This window comes from Emydura macquarii, unplaced genomic scaffold, assembly GCF_026122565.2.
Source record: "Emydura macquarii macquarii isolate MOO-44397 ecotype Brisbane River unplaced genomic scaffold, CSIRO-AGI_Emac_v2 contig_2013, whole genome shotgun sequence".
NCBI classification, from domain to species: Eukaryota; Metazoa; Chordata; order Testudines; family Chelidae; genus Emydura; species Emydura macquarii.
This window is the reverse complement of record NW_027132150.1, coordinates 135,960-157,907: the sequence shown is the minus strand read 5'-3', so window position 1 is coordinate 157,907 and position 21,948 is coordinate 135,960. Positions and strand designations below refer to the sequence as shown.

Sequence of the window (21,948 nt, the reverse complement as noted above, 5' to 3'; positions counted from 1 at the left end):
CCACCCCATTCTCAGTGCTAATGATCCACCTCCATTGTGGCTCTGCTCATGCGCTGGTGATGTATGCTAATGCAATTATGTGATGCGTCATATTCTGCTCTGTTACACTGGTGTAAATCTACCCCACAGTTCATTTGCAACACAATTAAAAGGGCAGAACTGTGCGTGACAAATGAGTTAAACTGATACCCTCTGTCCTCAAGGCTATTGCACACACAGAATCCAGTATTCAGGTCTTCAGATGGTGTAAATCAGTGTTGCTTTACTGACCCCATTGGCGCTATAACCAATTTACACCACAGGGGATCTGGCTCCAGGAGTGCTGCCAATTGCCACCAGCTGGTGTTCTGGTCCAGCAGCTCCCATAGCCTTCTCTTGATTAACACCAGCTGTGGAGCTGACTGTAGGACTCTAATCCCACTGGCAGCTGTGAAACTCTGACAAACTTTGTACCTTCAGAAACTTTGGACAACTTAACAGCTCCCCTGGCAACTCAGCTGCAAGTCAAACATCTTCAAGTCCCTGGAGTACAAACCTTTTCTTAGGTATCCAGCACAAATTGATGTCACACCACAATACATTTACAACAGTGCAAAAGGTTATATAGCTGGGGTTGAGAACAATACACAGCAACAATGCTGGATTTTTGAGGCTAGATGTTAGGGGGAACTCCTGCAGGTATAATTCATCTAGAAATCCTCCTTTATTATAAGATGATTGAGCATTAATTCCTAGGATTAGTCACACAGCACAAAAGAATTAGCACAGGAAACACTGCTTTCTGAGGAAGTAGACTGAGAAAAAATGTAGCATTAGGTTCCTATTTGCACAGCAAAGTTTGTTGGAAAATTAATCAAGAAAACTTGTTTTTTAAAAGCTTCCACTGGTGAATCACCAGCTCTCTCTTTATCACTGAGCCCTAAAAATAGGAACAAAGAGTTAACCTGCTCACCAATGAGTCTGATATTATTGGTAGCAAAACAGAACTTGCCTGTTAAATACAAACTATTCTTCATGCCTTGGATAAATTAAAATAATCAGAGACTGGTACAAAGGGCAATTCTGCTGCTTGTGCTTTTATGGAAGCAAAGTATTAGGAGTTAGGCCAGATTCAATTATTGTCCAGCGAGCACTGAGCATTGGAAACTCCAGCAAGAGTAAGTTTTCTCTTTTTTTTTTTTTTCATTCAATGTGGGATTTTTAAAAATGTCTGCTTCAATTTGGGTTTAATTGGTTGGAGGGGAGGTGTTTTGTTTGGGTTTTTTTGCTTTACTCTTTCAGTCAGAACTTCAGACCTGCATGCAGCAATCCTGGTGTTGAAGTACCATGGATTTATATAGCAGCAGTATGATGTTTTCTGTCTTAGCTATCACTTTCCTAATGGGTCCTAACAGTCTGATAATATTTGCACTAAAAAAACACTTTCAGAGAACTATCCACAACTCCAAGATCTCTTCCTTGAGTGGTAACGGCTAAATTAAACCCCCATCATTTTGTTTGTGTAGTTGGGATTATGTTTTCCAATGTGCAATATCTTGCATGTATCAAAATTGACTTTCATCTGCCATTGTGTTGCCCAATCACCCAATTTTGTGAGATCGCTTTGTAACACTTCACAGTCAACATTGGCCTTAACTATCTTGAGTAATTTTGTATCATCTAGAAATTTTGCCACCTCATTGCTCATTTGCTGTTCCAGATCATTTATGAATATGTTGAATAACACAGATCCTTGGGAGACCGTGCTATTTACCCCTCTCCATTGTGAAAACTGACCATTTATTCCTACCCTTTCTCTCCTATTTTTTAACCAGTTACTGATCCATGAGAGGACCTTCTCTCTTATCCCATGACTGCTTACTTTGCTTACGAGCCTTTGGTGTGGAACCACGTCACATTTTTTCTGAAAGTCCAAGTCCACTATCCCACTGGATCACCCTCGCCCACACGCTTGCTGATACCCGCAAAGAATTCTAATAGCACGGCGAGGCCTGAATTCCCTGTACAAAAGCCACATTGCCTCTTCTCCAATGTATCATGTTCATCTATGTGTCTGATTGATTCTGTTCTTTACCATAGTTCTAACCAGTTTGCCTGGCACTGAAGTTAGGTTTGCCTGCTTGTAATCGCCAGGTTTGCTTCTGGAGCCTTTTTTTAAATTAGCATTACATTCGCTAGCCTCCAGTCATCTGAGACAGAGGCTAATTTAAATGATAGGCTACATGCCACAGTTAGTAGTTCTGCAATCTTATATCCGAGTTCCTTCAGAACTCTTGGGTGGACACCGTCTGGTCCTGCTACCATTACTGTTTAAATTATCAATTTGTTCCCAAACCTCCTCCACTGACACCTCAATCGGGGACAGTTGCTCTGATTTGTCACCTAAAAAGAATGACTCAGGCGTGCAAATCTCCCTGACATCTTCTGCAGTGAAGACCAATGCAAAGAATTCATTCAGCTTCTCTGCAATGTTCTTGTCTTCTCTGAGCGCTCCTTTAGCACCCGGATCATTCAGTGGCATCACTGATTGTGTGGTAGGCTTCCTGCTTCTGATGTACTTAAAAAAAAAAAAAATTGTTGCCAGTTTTTGTCTTTTGCTAATTGCTCGTCAAATTCTTTTTTGGCCTGCCTAATTATACTTCCCCAAGTAACCCCATCAAGTACTTAACTAAATTGGGTTTATGCTAGCATAGCTCTTTGAGGGAAAATTAGATTGTGTGTGTCTGTCCATCCGTCTGTCCCTGCTGCCCCCTACTGACTGAATGAGCCCTGCCCAGAATGCATGTGTATGCATGTGGGAGAAAAAGCCGCCTCTGTCCATCTCTGTAATGTCTGTCTGTCTGCTGCCCCTACTGGAAGGGTGTGCATGCAAGCAAGCGAGCTCCTGACTCTCAGTCAGCTCCTGAGTCACCTTCTTCCATTCTGTCTCATTATAACCTTGTGTCTCTCCTCCCCTGCCCATGGGCATCACTCCACACTCAGGACCTGTCTGCTTTGGGTAGACAGCCCTGCACGTGGAAACACCGCAATCGGCTCTTTAATTTAGCCGAAAAATACATAATGAGATCCAGTTGATGAAACTGAAGCTACAAAAAAAGTCAGACTGGATACAAGGCACAAAGTTTTATCATTGAGTGGAACTAAACCATTCGAGCGATTTACTCAGCAACATGGTAGATTCTCCATCAGTTGGAGTCTTTAAGTCATGACTCTCCTACAGATACCTCTAGCTCAAACAGAAGTTATGAGCTTGATGCAGAAATCACTGGGTGACAGTCTCTGGTCTGTTTGGTGGCGATGAGGTTAGATGACCATAATGGTCCTTTCTGGCCTTAAAGTCTATGAAAAAGGATTGTGTGGAAAATTTCAAACTCTTCTCATTTATTTCTCAAAAAATCCATGAAAAAGTGTCATCTTTCAATGAAAAGTTATTATTTTCTTTCCTATTCTGATTTCCCCTGCTATATTACAACATTCTCTGGTCTGTTCTGTGCAATTCAAGTTGTATAGGACTCTCATTGACACAATATCCGAACTTCTTCCAGATCTGCATTAACCGACATAACTAACGCCTGTCACCTGTTTCTGCCTTTTGTCATTTTCCTACTGAAAAATGCACGCAATGGGGGAAATGGAGGGGGGGAGGGGTTAAAAAAAAAAAAACCAGTTATTTTTGTAAAATCAAAAAAAAATCAGAAAATTCAAAAAATAATGAAATTCTCGCTTCTGAGCAACAGCGAAGAATTGTTCATTTAAAACTCTTTGTAAAAGGAAATGCGTGAGCAGCCCTGCAGGAGGCTGGTGCGTTCTGTGCCCCCTTGGAGCCCATCTGCAGAGGATACGAGTCTGTGTCAGCCGCAGTCAGGGATACCTGTTTCCTCAAACTGCAGCAGCTCATGTTTTAACCATGAAGGTCCCCAGATCGATCCCTGGCTAGCTAGCCAAGATGTTAACCATCACTTAGGCCTCTGCTGGCCCCAGCCAAGAGAGGCTAGGAGATAGAATACTGTTATGAGTTTGCAGAGGGTTATTACCCTCTGGATCTTGTGTATGGGAGTGGAGAAAGAATTGTAACTCTGCCCAACCGGCCTGGAGCAGAACTTGAGCCATTTACCAATATGCATGCCTTCTGCACACAGACTTCTGTTGCAAATGCTTTCCACAGCTCTTCCATTGCATGCATTGTCAACTGTTCTCTTGTGGCATGAATTTTTGCATGGCTTTCCTGTTGCATGCAGTTCTGCATAGCTCTCCTTTGCATCCAGTGTGCAGGGCTCTCTTGTTGCATGTATTTTGTTCTCCTGTCCTCTTGAACAGATTTTAAAGCTGGAGTCAGGGGCAGTCTTCAGTCTCCCAGAACAGGGGGGAATTCCAGGGAGACCCCAGGAGTCAGGGCAGCTTGAGAAATCGCTGGAGTCCAGGCAGCCAGCTGCTCCATTCTATCTTAAATCAAATGGAAACACTTTGATTTTTCTGAAATGTAAAATCTCAATTTCCTTTCTGCAGGAAATTTTGAATTTTCAAGTTTTTATTCCAGATCAGAATAAGAACCTTTCTGAAACGCTGGAATTTCCTGTGGAACAGAAATGCCAGGTTTTGGCCAGTTCTCCAGGGTTTGCGTGGTTCTCCTCTGGCGTGCATTCTGCATAGTTGTCCCACTACCCACATTTTTCCTGGCTCTCCTCTTGCACAGGGCTTCAAAATGTTGGCACCAAATACCTACCGTCACTTCTTGCCCATTCATACCTCACATAACCACCTGCTTCTCCCACCGTGTCCATTCTTCTAGGGGCAACAAAACCAAGACAGAACATGGTGGTGCAGAATGAGAGCAGGGTGAATGAATTCGTCCTCTCTGGCCTCAGCAGCAACCATGCACTGGAGCTGGCCCTGTTCGCCTTCTTCATAGTCATCTATGTCTTCATCCTCCTGGGGAACACGCTCATCGTCTTCACCATTGCCTGCGACCGGTGCCTTCACACCCCCATGTACTTCTTCCTCAGCAACCTCTCTTTCATCGATGTCTGCCACTCCTCCGTGGTGATGCCCAAGATGCTGGCCGACTTCCTAGTGGAGAAGAAGACCATCTCCTTTGGTGAATGCATCGCCCAGATGTTCTTCCTCCACCTCTTCGCCTGCACGGAGATCTTCCTCCTGACTGTCATGGCCTACGACCGCTACGCTGCCATCTGCAACCCCATGCACTACAGCACCCTCATGAGCCGCAGGGTCTGCCTGAAGCTGGCCACGGCTATGTGGCTGGGTGGGCTGGTCCACTCCGTGGCCCTGACTGCCCTGACCCTGAACCTCCCCTACTGTGGCCCTAACGCCATTGACAACTTCTTCTGCGATGTCCCCCTGGTCATCAAGCTGGCCTGCGCCGACACCTTTGTCTTTGAGGTGCTCATCATCTCCAACTCGGGCCTCATCTCCGTGGTCTGCTTCGTGGTGCTGGTGGTCTCCTATGTGGTCATCCTCGTCTCGCTGAGGAACCACTTCTCCGAGGGGCGGCACAAAGCGCTCTCCACCTGCGCCGCCCACCTGACGGTGGTGACCTTCTTCCTGGGGCACTGCATCTTCATCTACCTCAGGCCAGCCAAGAGTCTGGCTGCAGACAAGGTGGTGTCCGTCTTCTTCACGGCTGTGGCTCCGCTGCTCAACCCAGTCATCTACACCCTGAGGAACGAGGACATGCAGAATGCACTGCGCAAGCTGCTCAGGAGGCAGGTCTATGCCAGAGAGAAATGACACTGAGGAGGCTTGCGTGTCCCAAGGAATCATTCTGGGGAAGTTCTCTGGCCTGCACGATGCAGGAGGTCAGCCAGCGCGCACGCCTGGCCTTGGAATCTATCACTCCATGAATACGTCTCTCTCCACCCCCACTCACCACTGTTTTATCCTGGCCTCTGTCTATTGTTTTCACTACAGTGATCGCTCAAGGTACAACTTGAGACTGGCCCCTAACCCAAGTCCCAGTCGTGCGCACAAATTCCTAGCTCGAGTTAAAAGCGGTGTTTTAAGGTCACGCTAGCTGGCCCGGTAGGGGGCAGGGAGGGGTTAACCTCGAGTGCTGCTCACCATAGCTGACAAAATAAATTATTTTTTGGTTCTCTGGCCGTTCCAAAAAAGTGTGGGTGGGGGAGAAGGGAGGAATGCTTCTGGATAGAATGAAACATTCCCTTCCGTCTGAAACTGAATATTTTTGTTTCATTTTTCAGATTTTTTTTTTAATTAATAAAATCAAAGTAAATTTTGAAACAAAAAAAATCTCAAATCAAAACATTTCATTTTTAAATGTCAAAACGAAACATTTTTATTTTATTTATCAGCAAAATGGACACCAATGCATGGTGGATGTTCATGGAGCATAGGTCCATCAATGGCTTTTAGCCAAGATGACTAAGCCTCTGATAGCCACACGCTGGGACTGGAAAACAGGAGATGGATCACCTAATAATTGCCCTGTTCTCTTCATTCCCTCGGAAGCACCTGGCATTGGCCACTGTCGAAGGACAGGACACTGGGTTAAATGGATCATTGGCCTGACCCAGTATGGCCATTCTTATGTTTCTTAGTCTTTTATGTGTAAAATGTTTCAATCAAGCCAAATCTGCATTTTTAAGCAAAACTATTGAGGTGTTAACTTGTCTCTGCCTGTAAAAACGTGAAATATTTAGCCACTGGAACTCATTGCCACATGGTACCACTGAGATTTAGCAGTGCAGCAGGTGAAACATTTTCCACCTGAACATTTTCTGTCAAAAAGGGCATTTTGTTGAAATTGAATCTTTTCTTGGGAATGTGTCTGTTTTGACTGGGAACGGGGGAGAGCATTTTGAGACAGTCAAAATATTTTATTCTGACCTTGTCAGAATGAAACCTTTGGATGTTTCATTTTGAAATTACTTTTTATTTCAAAATTTACTTCATTATATGTTATAGTATTGCAAAGTGGAGTAATAGAAACAGGATGAAATTTAATAGTGGAAAGTGCAAGGGCATGCACTTCGGGACTAATAACAAGAACTCTTTGCTATAAGCTGGGGTCGCATCAGTTGGAAGTGACGGAGGAAGAGAAGGCCCTGGTTGTATTGGTTGATCAGAATGTCTATGGGCCGCCAGTGTGATGTGGCCGTGAAAAAAGCTAATGTGGACGTAGGATACATCAGGCAAGGTATGTCCAGTAGAGATAGGGAGGTGTTAGCACCGTTATACAAGGTGCTGGTGTGACCTCATCTGGAATACTGTGTGCAGTTCTGGTCCCCCATCTTTAAGAGAGATGAATTCAAACTGGAACAGGTGCAGGGAAGGGCGACTAGGATGATCTGAGAAATGAAAACCTGCCTTATGAGAGGAGACTCAAAGAGCTTGGCTTGTTTAGCCTGACTGAAAGAAGGTTGAGGGGAGATGTGATTGCTCTGTATAAATACCAAGGAGGGAGAGGAGTTATTTAAGTTCAGCACCAAGTTCAGACACAAGAACCAATGGCTATAAACTGGCCATCAGGAAGTTTAGACTTGAAATTAGATGCAGGTTTCTAACCATCAGAGGATTGAAGTTCTGGAGCAGCCTCCCAAGGGGAGCAGTGGGGGCAAGAAACCCAGCTGGCTTCAGGACTGAGTTTGGTAAGTTTTTGGAGGGGATGGTCTGATGGGACAGCCCAGTTTGGCAATTGACTGATCTTTGACTACTGGCGGTAAATATGCCCAATGGCCTTTTGATGGGATGTTAGATGGGCGGGTTCTGAGTTACCACAGAGAATTCTTTCTGGGTGTTTGGCTGGTGAGTCTTGCCCACATGCTCAGGGTTTAACTGATCGCCATATCTGGGATCAGAAGGGAATTTTCCCCAAGGACAGATTGGCATGGGCCCTGGAGACTTTTCACCTTCCTCTGCAGCATGGGGCATGGCTCACTTGCTGGTGGATTCTCTGTACCTCGAAGTCTTTAAACCATGATCTGAGGACTTCAGTAACTCAGCCAGAGGTCAGGGTCTGTTAGAGGAGTGGGTGGGTGAGGTTCTGTGGCCTGCCTTGTACAGGTCAGACTGGATGATTGTAATGGTCCCTTCTAACCTTAGAGTCTGTGAGTCTATATTTTAAAAAATTGAAATCAGAATGTCATGCTGGGTAGATGGGGGTGGGGAGCATTTGTTATATTGTTTGACATCAGTATGTCAAAATTGTGATAATTGATGTGAGATATGCCGTGTCAGGTGCTGTTAGAAAGGCTGTGATGTGCTGAGTAAGATGACAATACTTGTGTTCATGTGTTCTATCTGTAATGGAAGTTATGGACATATCTGATGTACCTGTGTTTCAAACTATGGTGTATGAGACACACCCCGGATAGGATGGCGGCAGGACAATAGCCTGCTTAATGGCCATTAAGACAGTCACAGATGCAAGGGGCCCAGGAGGAAACTAAAGGCAGACCTGAAGAGTTACCAGGATTGGCCCATGTGACTCTGGACTCCAATTTAGTTCTTGTAGGTTCCCACAGGCTGCATGGCCAGGGACAGAGGGTTTATAAGACCAAACCACAGAAACCATTTTGTCTTCCATCCTGAGCTTCAGCCACTACCCACCTCTGGAGCAAGTCATCTGCAACTGAAGCTGTGTAACAAAGGACTGAGACCATCCAGGTACTGGATGTGAACCAGAGGGACTGGAAAAGCTGCAACTCCACAATTCTCCCAGATACCTGATGTGTCTGGACTTTTAATCATTTGTATGTGTCTGATTTGCTTTGACCTTTTAACATTTCTCTTATGGTTTGTTTCTTTCTTTTTACAATAAACCTTTAGTTTAGTTACTAAAGGATTGGCTGCCAGTGTGGTATTTTAGGTAAGATCCAAACTTATATTAATCTGGTGCTGTGGCTGACTCCTTGGGGTTAGTAAAGAGCAGAGAGTTTAAAGAACTGGTCTCTTTGCTGGACCTGGTGCTGATTTGGGAGCCAGGAGCCGAAATGCAGTGAAAGGGGCTGTGTGTGTTTGTGGACTGGCTTCTGTGGGGATTCAGAAGCACAGTTTGTGTCTGGTTGGGAAGTCTGGCTTCAGTGGCACCCACCAGTGCTGGGAGAATCTGCTCTCCGATTACAGCCTGCCCTGACCTTGGCATTGTCAGGGGGCTGCCCTGGGCACGGACGGGTCACGCAGAACAGAACATTTTTATTGACCTGGAGGTGGGAAAGTTTGAACTCTGTTTTGTTTGGATTCTGATTCAGAATGAAACATTTCAGAACATCCAGTTTTCCCATGGAAGGGAAATCTTGAGTTTTGCCCAGCTCCACGGAGCAGGGCTTTCTCCAGTGCCACTTTTATATCGTTAACCCTGTTGACTCAAGTGGCGAATTAATCAAAGTTTGGGGCATTAGGGCTGCTCCAGTTGGCAGCAGAAATTGACAATGGAGTCTGCTATTTTCTCTGATGGACTCTTGTATATACAAAGTCCCGCTTCTCCAGACACAGGAGGGAAGCAAAAAACAGGGATCGCTTTGTTGCTACTTTGCTACTGACAAGAAACTTCCAGCCAACTTGTTCAGGTTGCGTATCTCGCTGTTCTTTTGCTTTTCTCTTGCTGCTGTCTCTCTCTATCCCTGTGTCTCTTTGCTTGTGTTGTACCACATACGTACAAAGACAAAACCCTGTGGGGCTCTCTGCCCACAAAGTCTAAACTACTGGGTGGGCTCAAATACCCCTTTTGTCTTCAGTGGGTTGGTTTAGCTGTCTCTTGCAGCTCTTGGAAATCAGACAGTTCTGTCCTGACTTCCACCTCTTATTTAAGACAACCCACTTCTCGAGATGGATCATGAGAACAGCCAGCATTGCATTAGGCAGTTTAGAAGGGCCATAAACTCTCTGGATTCAGCGCATAAACCCAACACTAACAGACAGGGAAGGGGGGAAACTTCACTCTAGGTGGTTTCCAACTCCTTCCTCTGCAGCCGCGGGTAATGGGCGCTGTCAAGACAGAAAACTGGGCTGGATGGCCCCTGGTCTGATCCTGGTTGGCCATTCCTGTATTGACAGGTCTAAACCCCTTAATGCATGAATAAGTGGATAACTTAGAGTAGCTGCGGATCTGTCCCATTGACACGCTAATGGAGCGATGGGCAATTTACACCAGTTTGCAATCTGGCCCCATTGACTCCAGTGGAGCTGAGGCTGACTTCCACCCATCGGGGATCTGTCCCCTTATCTCTGTCCCATGCCATTGCAAAGTCTCCCGCACAAGTTTCCGGCCTTCTAATCAATTCCTCTGGGTCCCATTACAAGTTTCTGAAGGAAGTCCAGGTGGACTGATGCTGAAGGGGTTGCTCAGCATCTAATTAAAAGTAGCAGCATGGAAGAGACATAATCAGAATCAGCAAGAGAGATTGCACCAGCCTGCCGGTGTGTGAGGTGATGCAACAGTCACAGCACGTTGCATTCGGGCCGTTCCACTGTCTAACTCTGGCTGCGTTCCCATTGATGGCCTGGGCTAACCTGCCTGCCCATAAACTCATCACCTAGTCAAGCTTCTCACACCCCCCCCCCCAACCAAACAAACCCCCCCCCCCCCCAGACGTGGGGGGCACACAGTGAAATCTAATTGGCCGAGCAAGGACTGGGAGTCGGGACCGCTGGGTTCTAGTCCCAGTGCCTGGGGAAGGTGAAACAAGGTCAAGTGAGTTACAAGAGGAAAGCCGGGAGTCAGGAGTGCAGGTTCTATCCCCAGCGCTGGTGGGTTAGAGCAGAGGGGTGGGTGTCAGAACTCCTGGGTTCCCCCCTCCCCGCCCCCCACATCAGGAAGAGAAGTGGAATCTAGTGGGTTAGAGAAGGGGATGAGAGACAGGACATCTGGCTTCTATTGCTAAATATTCCACTGATCCACTGGCTGACCCTTGGTAAACTCTCATATCGTATAGTCACACACGACTGGTTGAAAGTGCCCCATGGACATCTCTGCTGGTGCCCTTCAGACCTGGGCTCCCCACGCACACTACTGAGCAGACCCTGACCCCCTGACCAAATTGTGGGACAGATTCCAAAGTCAAATACCTTCTACCTCCTGATGAAAATATGGCAGGGCGCAGGGCGCAGAGAATAACCTGATGAGCACTCGACAGCTGGGGTTTCCTGGCCATCCTGGATCCCCAGAACTTTAAAGAATAAGTCTAGGGAAAAACGAACTCTTTCCAAGTAACTTTAATCAGGTGAGCTGGGCCTTGGCATCAGCTATGCACAAGGATAAAATCAGCTGGTAACACAGACTCAGTGCATGGGGTGTTGTGTCCAGCTGGGACCCAGATGCGCTTCTCTTCCCTTCTTGTTTCGTTGTGTTCCCTTGGACTTATGTTATCCCAGCTTTATTGTTTATTTGTGACCACAGTAAAGAAAAATGTGTTGGGTGCTTGTGTGTGTGTGTGTGTGTGTATTTTTGTGTCTTCCAGTTCATCCCCTTGGACCCCATTTCCCCATGCACTGGTCCGTTCCTCCTTTGAAGGGCCCTCCATTTGGACCCCATCCACCTGTACATCGTCCTATTTCCCCCAGGAGAAGACCTGTCTCTCCCTCAGTTTCCTCATGGCCCCCTTCACCTCCTGGTTCCGCAGGGTGTAGATCACCGGATTGAGCACCGGTGTCACGGTTGTGTAGAAGACCGCCACCACCTTGTCCAGCGAGAAGCTGGTGGTGGGGCGGGAGTAGATGAAAATGCACGGCCCAAAGAACAAGCCCACCACGGCCAAGTGGGACACGCAGGTGGAGAGCGCTTTGCGCCGCCCCTCAGCGCTCCGGCTGCGCAGAGAGACCAGGATCACCAGGTAGGAGCCCAGCAGGGCCAGGAAGCAGGTGAGAGAAATCATGCCGCTGTTGGAGACAATCAGCATCCCTGTCAGGTAGGTGTCGGTGCAGGCCAGCTTGATGACGGGTGGCACATCACAGAAGAAGCTGTCGATGACGTTGGGGCCACAGTAGGGCAGCCGGACGGTGAGCACCGTCTGCACCAGGGAGTGGACAGTGGCTCCAGACCACAGGGAACCCACCAGCCAGGTGCAGACTCTCATACTCATGACCATGGGGTACTGCAGAGGGTGACAGATGGCCACGTAGCGGTCGTAGGCCATGACGGTCAGGAGGAAGATCTCGGCGCAGGCACAGAGGTGGAGGAAGAAAAGTTGGGCCACGCAGCCCGCAAAGGAGATGGCCTTCTCCCCCGAGAGGAGGTCGGACAACATCTTGGGGGCCGTGACTGAGGCGTGGCAGACATCGATGAAGGAGAGGTTCCCCAGGAAAAAGTACATGGGGGTGTGGAGGTGCCGGTCGTTGGCCACCGTCGCCATGATGAGGATGTTCCCCACCAGGATCAGCAGGTAAGTGACGGAGAAGAGGGCGAAGAGGGCCAGCTGCAGCGCCCGGCTCTCGGTGAATCCAAGCAACACAAAGTGTGTCACCACGGTGACATTCTCCCCGTCCATTCAGCGAGCTCTGGGGGGGGCGTCCACGCAGTGCGACTAGGGAGGGGCTGAGCAGAGATCTCTGCTGGGAGCTGTGTCTGCGAAGGGATCTGGGGGCAAGAAGTTCAGGGCTCTGGAGTGGGGAGGTTCAAAGCCAACTAGGGGGTTTGGACACTCAAAATGAGTGGACAGCGGGCAGCCGCATCCCTGAAGGGGACTTGAAACGCTCCCTCTGTAGGTGGGCTTCTCAAAGAGAGTGCCAAACTCCCATTGACGTTGGGAGTGCCTCACTCCCCTGGGCTCCCTTGGAAATCCCAGCCTGCACGTGGAGAAGAAAGAAAGAAACCATCAGTGGCGTACCGAGAGGGGTGTGGGAGGGGGCCAGGCTCCTGGATGTGGGGCTGCGGGGAGGGGGGGGCACCAGGCCAGCCCTTCACAACACGCAGGGGACGGGGCCACCAGCCCTTCCAGCGCCCCCCACCCTGCGTTGTGAAGGGCCAGCCCGGCTGCCCCCGTCTGAGCTGGCGCCTGGCTGCGGGACTGGAATAGAAGAGGCGGTCACCATGCAATGGGTAAGTGTGGGGGGGGGTGGTGGAATCTAGCCTGCATATGCGCCCACCTCCCCACCTACAGGTATAGATGCCCCCCCTCCCTGGGGCAGGTGAGGGGCAGCACCGGGACCCCTCCTGCCCTGTGCAGGGGAGAGGGGGTGAGGCGGGGGGCGCAAATGCAGGCTTGGGCTCCAGGCGCCAGAGACGCCGCTGGAAACCATTAGTTAAGTGAAGGTGTCACAGATTCTGACATCCAGGCAGACAAAGGCAGCACTGGATCCAGTGACTGAGGGCTGAAGCTAGACAAATTCAGATTGGAAATGTGGTTTAAAAAAGCAAGGATTTCTATGCACAAAGTAATTCTACCCCATGACCCAGTCCAGCCCCAGAAACACACACACACACACGACTATCTGGTCTGAGCCTGGAATAACACAGGCTATACAACCTCCCCAGATAATTCCTAGAGCAGATCTTTTAAAAAAACATCCAGCCTTGAGTTTTAAATTGCCGCTGATGAAGAATCTACCATGGTCCTTGTTAAATTGTTTCAATGGACAATCATTGTCATTGTTCAAAATTTACAACTTATTTCCAGTCCGAACTTGTCTAACTTCAACGTCCAGCCGTTGGTTCATGTTAGACATTTCTCTGCTAGAGTGAAGAGCCCGTTACTAAATATTTGTTCCCCATGTAGGTACTCACAAGCTGTGATCTTGTCTGTGTTACACTGACTAGATCGAGCTGCTGGAATCTCTCGCAGGAAGGCAGGTTGTCTTGTCCTTTACTCATTCTCATGACTCTTCGCTGGAACCTCTCCAACTTATCAACTCCCTTCTTGAATTGTGAACATCAGAACCGGACACGGTATTCCAGCAGCCATCGCACCGGTGCCAAAGACCGGCAAAATAACCTCTCTCCTCCTACTTGAGATCCCCCTGTTTATGCATCCCAGGATCACATTAGGTGTTGTACTGGGAGCTCCTGTTCAGCTGATTATCCGCCATGACCCCCACATCTTTTTCAGAGTCCCTGCTTCCCAAGAGAGAGTCCCCCGTCCTGTATGTTTGCCCTACGTTCTTTCTTCCTAGATGTAGACACTTCCATTTAGGTGCCTTGACCCCAGGCTATAGCCACCTTCTTGGCGAAGAGATCTCTGATAACTGAGGGCTCTTTACTATAGCAGACAAAGGCAGCATTAGATCCAGTGGCTGGGAGCTGAAACTAGACAAATTCCGACTGGAAAGATGTTTTTTTAAAAATGAACAGGAAGGGGAATTAACCATTGAGACAATTTACCAAAAAACCTGGTGGATTTTCCACCATTGGAATCTGCAAATCAATACTGGATGACTTTCTCAAAGATCCACTCTAATCCAACAAGTAATTGGATTCAATTCAGGAATCACAGGGTGAAATTCTATGCTCTGAGCTACCAGGAGGTTAAATTAGATTATCAAAATGGCCTCGTTAGTCCTTAAAATCCATGAATCTATCCTCCATGGCAGAACTGAATTATTTTTTAATAATTTCAACAGATAATATCCATGTTTTATTTTTAAACATTTGTTTCTATATTTTAGCTATCGAAAGTTGTGGGAAATTGTGGAGGTGTCAGACAATTATTTGACACTGTGATATAAAAAAGTTAAAGCTTTATAATCCTTAAAAAACAAATTGTCAACATTAAATTAAAGTCTAATGAATCTAATAAGCAGCATTTTTCTTCCATTGCCTCTCTAAACTGCCATTATTTATCAATGGAAATATTTTTGTCGGTTTGCATGTACAGTTACAAACATTTACAGACACAAAACTAATCTTCCAAGCCTAGCCAAGAGCTGTATGACATGAATGCTCTAGTTCAAACTCAAGGTATTGGGTGCAACAGTGGGAGTGGGAGTAATTCACTCCACAAGAATGTCTGGGGGAAACCTTCTGCCCCGGCTCATGCTGGAGGTCAGACCAGGTGATTGAACGGTCCCTTCTGGGGTTAGCATCTATAAATCTAGGGATTTTTTTTTAATCCCTGTGCCATTAGGAGATTCAATCAGATGGAAGAATTTAGCATTTCCAGAACGTAGGAAGACAGGACTGGAAGGGACTTCCTGAGTCATGGAATCCACTCTCTGCTATGACAAGCAACCCTGTCACGTAATCCCATTCATAAATGTATCAAACTCTATCTTAAAACGAATGAGGAGCTTTGTCCCACTCTGCCTATTGGGAGGTTCTTGCAGACTTTCTCTCCTCTGATGGTTAGAAACCTTCTTCTCATTTCCAGCCTAAATGTATTCATGGCCAGTTTATTCCCATTTGTTCTTGTGCCTACATTGCCCTTTGGCTTCAGGAGCTCGTCTCCCCGCCTGCTACCCTCCTGATGTCTTTACAGAGAGCAATCAGATCCAGTCTCAGCCTTCGTTTAGCTAGGCTAAACAAGTCACGCTCTTTGAGTCTCCTCTCATAAGGTCAGCTCTCTCTTCCCTAGACATCTTAGCAGCCCTTCTCTGAACCTGTTCTAGTTTAAACTCCTCTTTCTCAAACATGTATGACCTGAATTGGGCACTATTCCAGATGAGCTCTTACTAGTGCCTTGTACGATGCTATTACTACTTCCCTATCTCTACAGTAAACCTGTTCAATATTTCTTGCATATGAATATTCTGTTCCTTGCTTCTCTTTCAGCTACTCCCTTTCTCTGCCTATTGGTAAGTTCATGCCCAATGCACTGGACACACAAACAGCTCTGATGACCCAGAAAGCTATTGATTCGCTGCTGTGTTCCCAGTGTGACAGAGTGGAGAATCTGGACCCAGTCTGGTAACTCTGGCACCAGGGGTTTCCCATGATTTGGGAGGATTTACCTGATCTGCTGCAGAGATGAGCTGAGTAAAGCTTCATCCTCCTTAATCGAATCACTGCCAAAAAGCTCTACGGATTCATGCTCCTAAAAAGAGAAAGACAAGGAATAGTTTGTCTCTTCTCAGGAATCTTTCGGGGACCCTGAATTTTCCTGAAAATGCACCAAAACCTCCTCAAATTTCAAATCCTTGTTAGACAGCCTCTCTATTCATCTTCCCCACAAAAATTAGCAAAACCTACTGTACAATCCTGCAGTGATCTGCTGAGCAGACCCCAGCTCGTGTGACGCGGTGTAGACACACCAGAGCTCTGCTGATTTACAATCTCGGGCTCTGGCTCGCTATTTCTCTAGCCTGTTCCAGCCAAGGATTTTAAACTGCTTTGTAAACCTTAAGCAGAGATTTTCCCCAGAGCCAGGAGTTAGGCACCCAGGGTCGTGGGGCAATCCCCACCTAAACCCTCCTCGTGAAGTAGGTTGAGAGAAGGGGAGAAACTAAGGGGTGAACAGCTGCGCACTCTTCAGCTGGGGAGCGGCTTGGAACATTTGACAATCAGGCCACCCGGGTCCCTGTTCGGACGCCCAAAATCAGTGGAGGTGTGTGAAGATGTCAGCCTCAGTGATATGCTCAGATTCGCAAAGGACTTAGAGGGCGGGCTAGAATTACGGTCCAAGTGAGGGTTTAGGGGTACGGTTCTTTGACAATCTCAGCTGTGCAGGGCCGGGACATTCTCCTGCTGTGTGTCCATGCTGGACGTGGGCCCATCAGTTCTGCTATTGGTGGAAGCTCAGTTCTAGCCCTACCATAAGACAGAGAAACGATAGAGAGACAGATCCCCACCTGCATGTGTTGGCTTCAGGGGAGCTATGGGCAAGTCATGGCAGATGGTGAGCCGGCCCGTTAATAATAAATCCAGAACCACGGGGTGGGTGCTGGTTAAAATGCCCTGCTCTGCGCCTTTTGAAAGTGGGTATTTACCTGCTGAGCTCGATGGACCCGGCACCTTCAGGATTTCTTCTCCACGCCCTGTCCTGGCTTGGCACCGCTCTGCTTCCTGCAGCTGTTCCCAGGTTCTCAGCCCCGGGTGATTCTGCCTTCTGTCAGATATAGGACAGGCTGCTTAGCTCAGCCTCCCTGCAGGGTGCTGGTTGAAAGAGCGAGTTGTTGGGAGACCTGTGCATCTTCCTCTAATTAAATCACCAGGGACGCGACTTATTTATTTATTTTCAGTATAAAATGTTTTCCCCAGGCGCAGCGTTTCCCGCAAACTTCTGTGAGCAGCCAAAGCCGGGACCTCTGGACATTGAGACTTCCCGATGGGTTCACGGGATTTCCACTGCCCGCTGCTGTGTGCTCCAGCGTCACTGCACACCGCCTCTCTGGCCCTCTTCTCCCTGCCCTGTGCCCTCACCCCCTTCCCTCCGCTTTCCTTGCCCGTTAGCTGATCCCCTCCTAAACAACGCCTTGAAGAAAGCTCATGGCACCAAATGCCATCTGCTGCCGTCCCCTTATTCACGCTGCTGGTGTCTTCTACCCCTTCCCTCACCCTCCGTCTGCCTGGTCTATTTAAATGGTCAGCTCTTCAGGGCAGGCCCATCCACTGCTTTGTGCAGTGTAGGGGAACCAGATGTCCTGATTTTATAGGGACAGTCTCAATAGGTGGAGCTCTTTCTTATGTAGGTGCCTATTACCCCGTCCTGATATTTCACAGGTCACCCTAGTGCAGCACCCCAGCACCCCGTTCTTGGCTGGCCCGTTGGCTCTACCGAATTATGATTGATTGATGATAACCGTGGCTGACACTGCAGGACACCGGCTGACGTCTGATGGGGAATAAAACTCTAGAACTAGTTTATTGACAGATGTGGCAATTTCCTGCAATATCCTGGACAAACCTCACTGAATTAAGTGCAAGTATTTTAGGAGTTCATTGTATTTAAAAATGCAAAGGTTTAGGTATTATTGTGGGATTATATCGAAGGTCTCTAGTGGGGAGATCTGATCAATGGGAACCCTGGGAAGTGTTAGGAGCATCAGAGGACTATTTGAAACAATGAACTTTTGAAGTTCCCAGGAAATTTCTAGGTGTGGGTTATGCAAATGTAACTCCTCCAGCTGAAGGGACACCCTAAGGAGAGCCCGTTGTCTACAAATCACCTAGTCCCAGATCAAAGACCCAGGCTGTTTAAAGGAGGGACTAAACTTGTCACGAGTGGGCTTCTTCTGAGCTACCCACTATCAGCACAAATCCTCAGTCAGATCTGAGGAACTGTTCGCCTGCCGGAGCCCTTCTTGGAGTTGCAGTGATCTCTAGCGGGCGTTACCGTGCAGGTAGGTTCGAATGTGTTTTCTCTGTGATGCTTTTAGCGTAACAAGAAATGTGCTGACTTACCACACGGGCTGAGTGGTGACTTCACTGTGGGCAACGACACTGTTCATAGCGGCTGAGGATCAGGACCTGAGAGGGGGGAGTAGGAAGCCTGACAGTGGGCACCTGACTGGACCAGGGAGGGACGAATACAAGTGTGACAGACCAGATCCCATTGACTGCAATGGAACCTGCTTAATTTATGCCAGGCAAGGACCCAAGTACTTTGCCAAGTTGTTTATTCTCTCATTCTTTTAGCTTCCTGCCACAAGACGACATTTTCGGCCCCCTTTTGCCAGTTCTGTCTCTGTTTACATGGCTCCTGTCGGCTCACGTACACAGACGGATTTATCCTCACGCTAGCCCCACGAGGTAAGAAAAGGTTATCAACCCCATTTTGCAAATGGGGAAACTGAGGCACAGAGCAACATGGCTAAGATTGCACAGCGGAGCTGGGACTAGAACCCAGGAGTCCTGGCTCTCAAACCCACTCACCCCCACACCCACTAACCAATTAGATCCCATTCCCCTCCCAGAACCCAGGATACTACCCAGGAATCCTGGCTCCCAGCCCCACTGATCTAACCACTAGACCCCACTCCCTTCCCCTAGGAGTGACACCTACCTCCCTTTGAATTTCCTGGCCTGTCATTTATCCCCTCGCTCTGCACAAATACAAATGAGAATTTCAAGGCCAGGTCATTGTCTTGGGGGGTGTCTATCTCAGGAACCACTAGACCAAATGGTCCCACCTTTACCAGCCCCGCTCTGTACTTATCCCTCTGCTCCCATAGCCGTTTTCCAGCTGAGCTGATGCTGCCTATGGAGGCTGGAGCACTTTGAAAAAAGCCTTTTCACCAGAAAAGGCACGTCCGCTTGACGCTGGGGTCCCACACTGCTGTGCTGACGGAGGAGGGAGGGACAGCAGGAAGCCCGCTGGAGGGTTTCTGCACAGCTGGCACCTGGTTCCCCTCGCTGTGTCTCTCACTGCGCAGTAGTAGATGCCGCCATCGCTCACGCTGGCTGTGTCTCGGGTGAGGCTGGTGGAGCGGGAGGACTTGTCTACAGCCACGGTGAATCCTCCCGCAGACGCAGTGCCTTCGTGCCCAGTCCCGAGAAAACTCAGCGCCCCACGGCCCTGCGGGGGCTGTTTGTACCAAGACATCATGTCGTGGGAGGTGGCATTTTGGCTGCATGGGATCAAGATCCTTTCTCCTTCCACAGACGTCAGCTGAGGGGGCTGGAAAACCTGGGCCAGGGCCCATCTGGGAGCCACTGTGGGAGAAGAGGCAGAGCGTGAAAGAGGAAGAACTCGGAACCAGCTGGGCGGCGATGCACAAATTGTCTAGGGCCGGAGAGAACCCGGGGGGCAGGGCCACCGGCCCCAAAGAAGGAGTGTCCCTAACTCATCCAGCAGGTGCGGAGAAGGGCAGCGGTCGGGGGGAGGGAGGGAGGGAGGGGAGGACAGATGGATAAACAGCTGGACCCTGCAGGGGGAGAGGCGAAGACAAGAGATGGAGGATCTTACCCACCTAGCAGGCACAGCACAGGCAGTAATTCCTTCATGGCCCGGCTCAGAGCTCCAGCCCCCATTGCCCCGCACGTGCTGAGGAAAAGCGCGGTGGGGGGCTGTGCTTCCTAGCTGTGACTGAGCACTGCCACCCAGCTGCCTCTGCATCCACCACAAACCTGTCAGCACAGCACCCGCCCCTCCGCCAGCCACCGGCCTTTTCCCTTTCAACCGCCCCAGCAGCCAACCACCAGGGAAAGCTTGCTCTGGAGACCGCAAGGCAGCCCCCTTTCATCTCTTCTGAGGCAGCAAGGCAGCTCCTGGGCCGTCCCACTCAGTTAAAGATACAGCAGTTAGAAACACACAACACACAGTCCCGTACGTCTGTGCCTCTCGGTGTCTATCAGCGGTCTTAGGCCTTGTGCTCATGTGAGCAACGTCATCCCAGTGCACACTGCGGCGGTGATAACACCCCCTCAGAGAGCCAGCATTCAGCCCCCAGCCCCAAGAGGAGCGGGTGGGGGGCAGGGAAGCCCTGAATAAAGGGGCGAGAGGGCAGGAAGGGGTCGTGGCTGGGAGTTACTTGACCGAGACCATGGTGGCTGCAGTACTAAAGTGGGGAAGGTCCTTGCCCGGGGCAGGATGGGGCGATGGGAGGGTAGAAGATCATGCACAGAGAAGGGTTGGAGCTGGGCTGGGAGGTTCTCACCTAGGGGAAGGATGCAGGGCTGTGGGGCTCAGTGTGCAGAAGAACACCGCGCAGTCCGAGAGCCGGGCTGCAGAGATAGCCAGAGATGCAGCTCGCCCCTCCTTAGCCACCCAGAGACGCGCCTGCTCTTCCTCGTTCCCCGTCGGTGAATCCCAGGGAGTCTCCATGAATCAAATACGCCAGGGTGTGGGACGGGCGCTGCCGACAGGCGGTGGAGGAGATGGATGCGAAGCTGCAAGGAAAGGGGACGTTCTCCCTGTTGGACACCAGCAGCGGGGCAGGAGGCTGGGTCGTACACCCTTACCCCTTGCTGGGCTCTGTCCAGTGGGGCTGCAAGAGAGCGACGGGCAGCCCAGAGTCGTTTGCCTAGAGCGCACACCCCTGTCGCATTCCCCTGGCCCTGTCCCCTCCTCCTCTCTGAAATCTCCCAGTCACAGGCCCACTGAAGCACCTGTTTCATAACAGGCTGCTTGAAAAAGGGGCATGGAAACTTTTTTCCCCTACAGGAAATGAAGAGAGCGATCCTCCCTGCCCGTCTGAGCGCTGCCCGGTGCCGGCCGAGAGCTGCGCTGTGTGCAGCAGGGCAGGAGAGGCTGGCTGGCATTTTTGCGCAGGTAGTCTGAGTGCCAAGCTCAATGTGGGATCCAAGCCGCAGTAGTAGCCTGCACTGTCCTGCAGGGACGCCGCCAGGATCCTGAGGGGAGCTGTGTTGTTCCCCGGGTGCAACGCTGCCCAGAAGCGCCCGCGCTGGGATTCCGCCTGCCCATAGTTGTTGACCCGGGCGATGAGCTGGGGCGGCTGCTCCCGGAGCTGCTGGTACCAGAACAGATCCAGCTGGGAGCGGCTGCTGGAGAAGTTGCAGCTCAGGGTCACGCTCTGCCTCTCTGTCATCGTCAGCTCCGGGGGCAGCTGGGACACCCGGTCACCGAGAGCCTGCCCTGGAAGGCAGAACAGCGGCAGAGGCCACGGTGCATGAGATCCGAGCAGGGCTCCCAAACACTCCGCGCTGCACCCAGGCCTGCATTAACACCGAGCGCAGCCAGGAGACGGAGCTCCCAGTGTTCATGGGAACGGGACATGTCCCCTTCCTCACACGGCTTTTACCGGCTCAAACTTCAGCAGCTGCTCAACGCTCGCAGGCAGGGAGATGGGCGAGGCGCCCTAATGGCTGTCCAGCCAGCAGCAGAGATACCAGGGTGAGTGGGGAGGGAGGGACGGATGTGGATGTAGATAGAGAGAGCTGGTGATTGGGGATGGATGGCGTGCATGGGGATAAGTTGGATGGCTGGCTGAGGATAGCATCAGTTCCCTGCAGAGAGCTGGGAAGGGCTGGCGAAATGTCTTACACGAGGGGAAATGAGTTCCAGGAAAAGTCCACGCTTACCCCAAAAGGCACCAAGAGAGGCAGCGAGGAGGAGACACTGGAGCTGCATGCTGAAACCTCGCCCTGCGGGTGTGAAGGAGACACAGCAAACCTGAGCGAGCGGAGGCAGGAAGTGACTCAGCCGT

The 21,948-nt window shown here is 49.7% G+C and overlaps 2 protein-coding genes across 3 annotated transcripts; one reads left to right on the top strand and one right to left on the bottom strand.

The window, feature by feature from the left end:
- The first annotated feature begins 622 nt into the window (after nt 1-622).
- Nucleotides 623-19,647, top strand: LOC137159939 (olfactory receptor 4E1-like). Of its 2 annotated transcripts, XR_010921759.1 has the most exons (3): nt 623-1,157; nt 18,479-18,592; nt 19,445-19,647. XR_010921759.1 is itself a non-coding variant. In XM_067558416.1 (2 exons), the coding sequence occupies exon 2, from the start codon at nt 4,813-4,815 to the stop codon at nt 5,746-5,748; it is 936 nt and encodes a 311-aa protein (XP_067414517.1). In that variant the 5' UTR covers nt 623-1,157; nt 4,790-4,812. The 2 variants fall into 2 exon arrangements, 1 of the variants encoding a protein (XP_067414517.1); XM_067558416.1 differs by lacking the exons at nt 18,479-18,592; nt 19,445-19,647 and adding an exon at nt 4,790-5,748.
- Nucleotides 11,247-12,461, bottom strand: LOC137159905 (olfactory receptor 4E2-like). Its single transcript, XM_067558373.1, has one exon. The coding sequence runs from the start codon at nt 12,459-12,461 to the stop codon at nt 11,526-11,528; it is 936 nt and encodes a 311-aa protein (XP_067414474.1). The 3' UTR covers nt 11,247-11,525.
- Nucleotides 19,648-21,948: the final 2,301 nt, after the last annotated feature.

Bases quoted from the DNA above. Each gene is read 5' to 3' on its own strand.
- LOC137159905 (XM_067558373.1), bottom strand. From the start codon at position 12,461: ATGGACGGGGAGAATGTCACCGTGGTGACACACTTTGTGTTGCTTGGA.
- LOC137159939 (XM_067558416.1), top strand. From the start codon at position 4,813: ATGGTGGTGCAGAATGAGAGCAGGGTGAATGAATTCGTCCTCTCTGGC.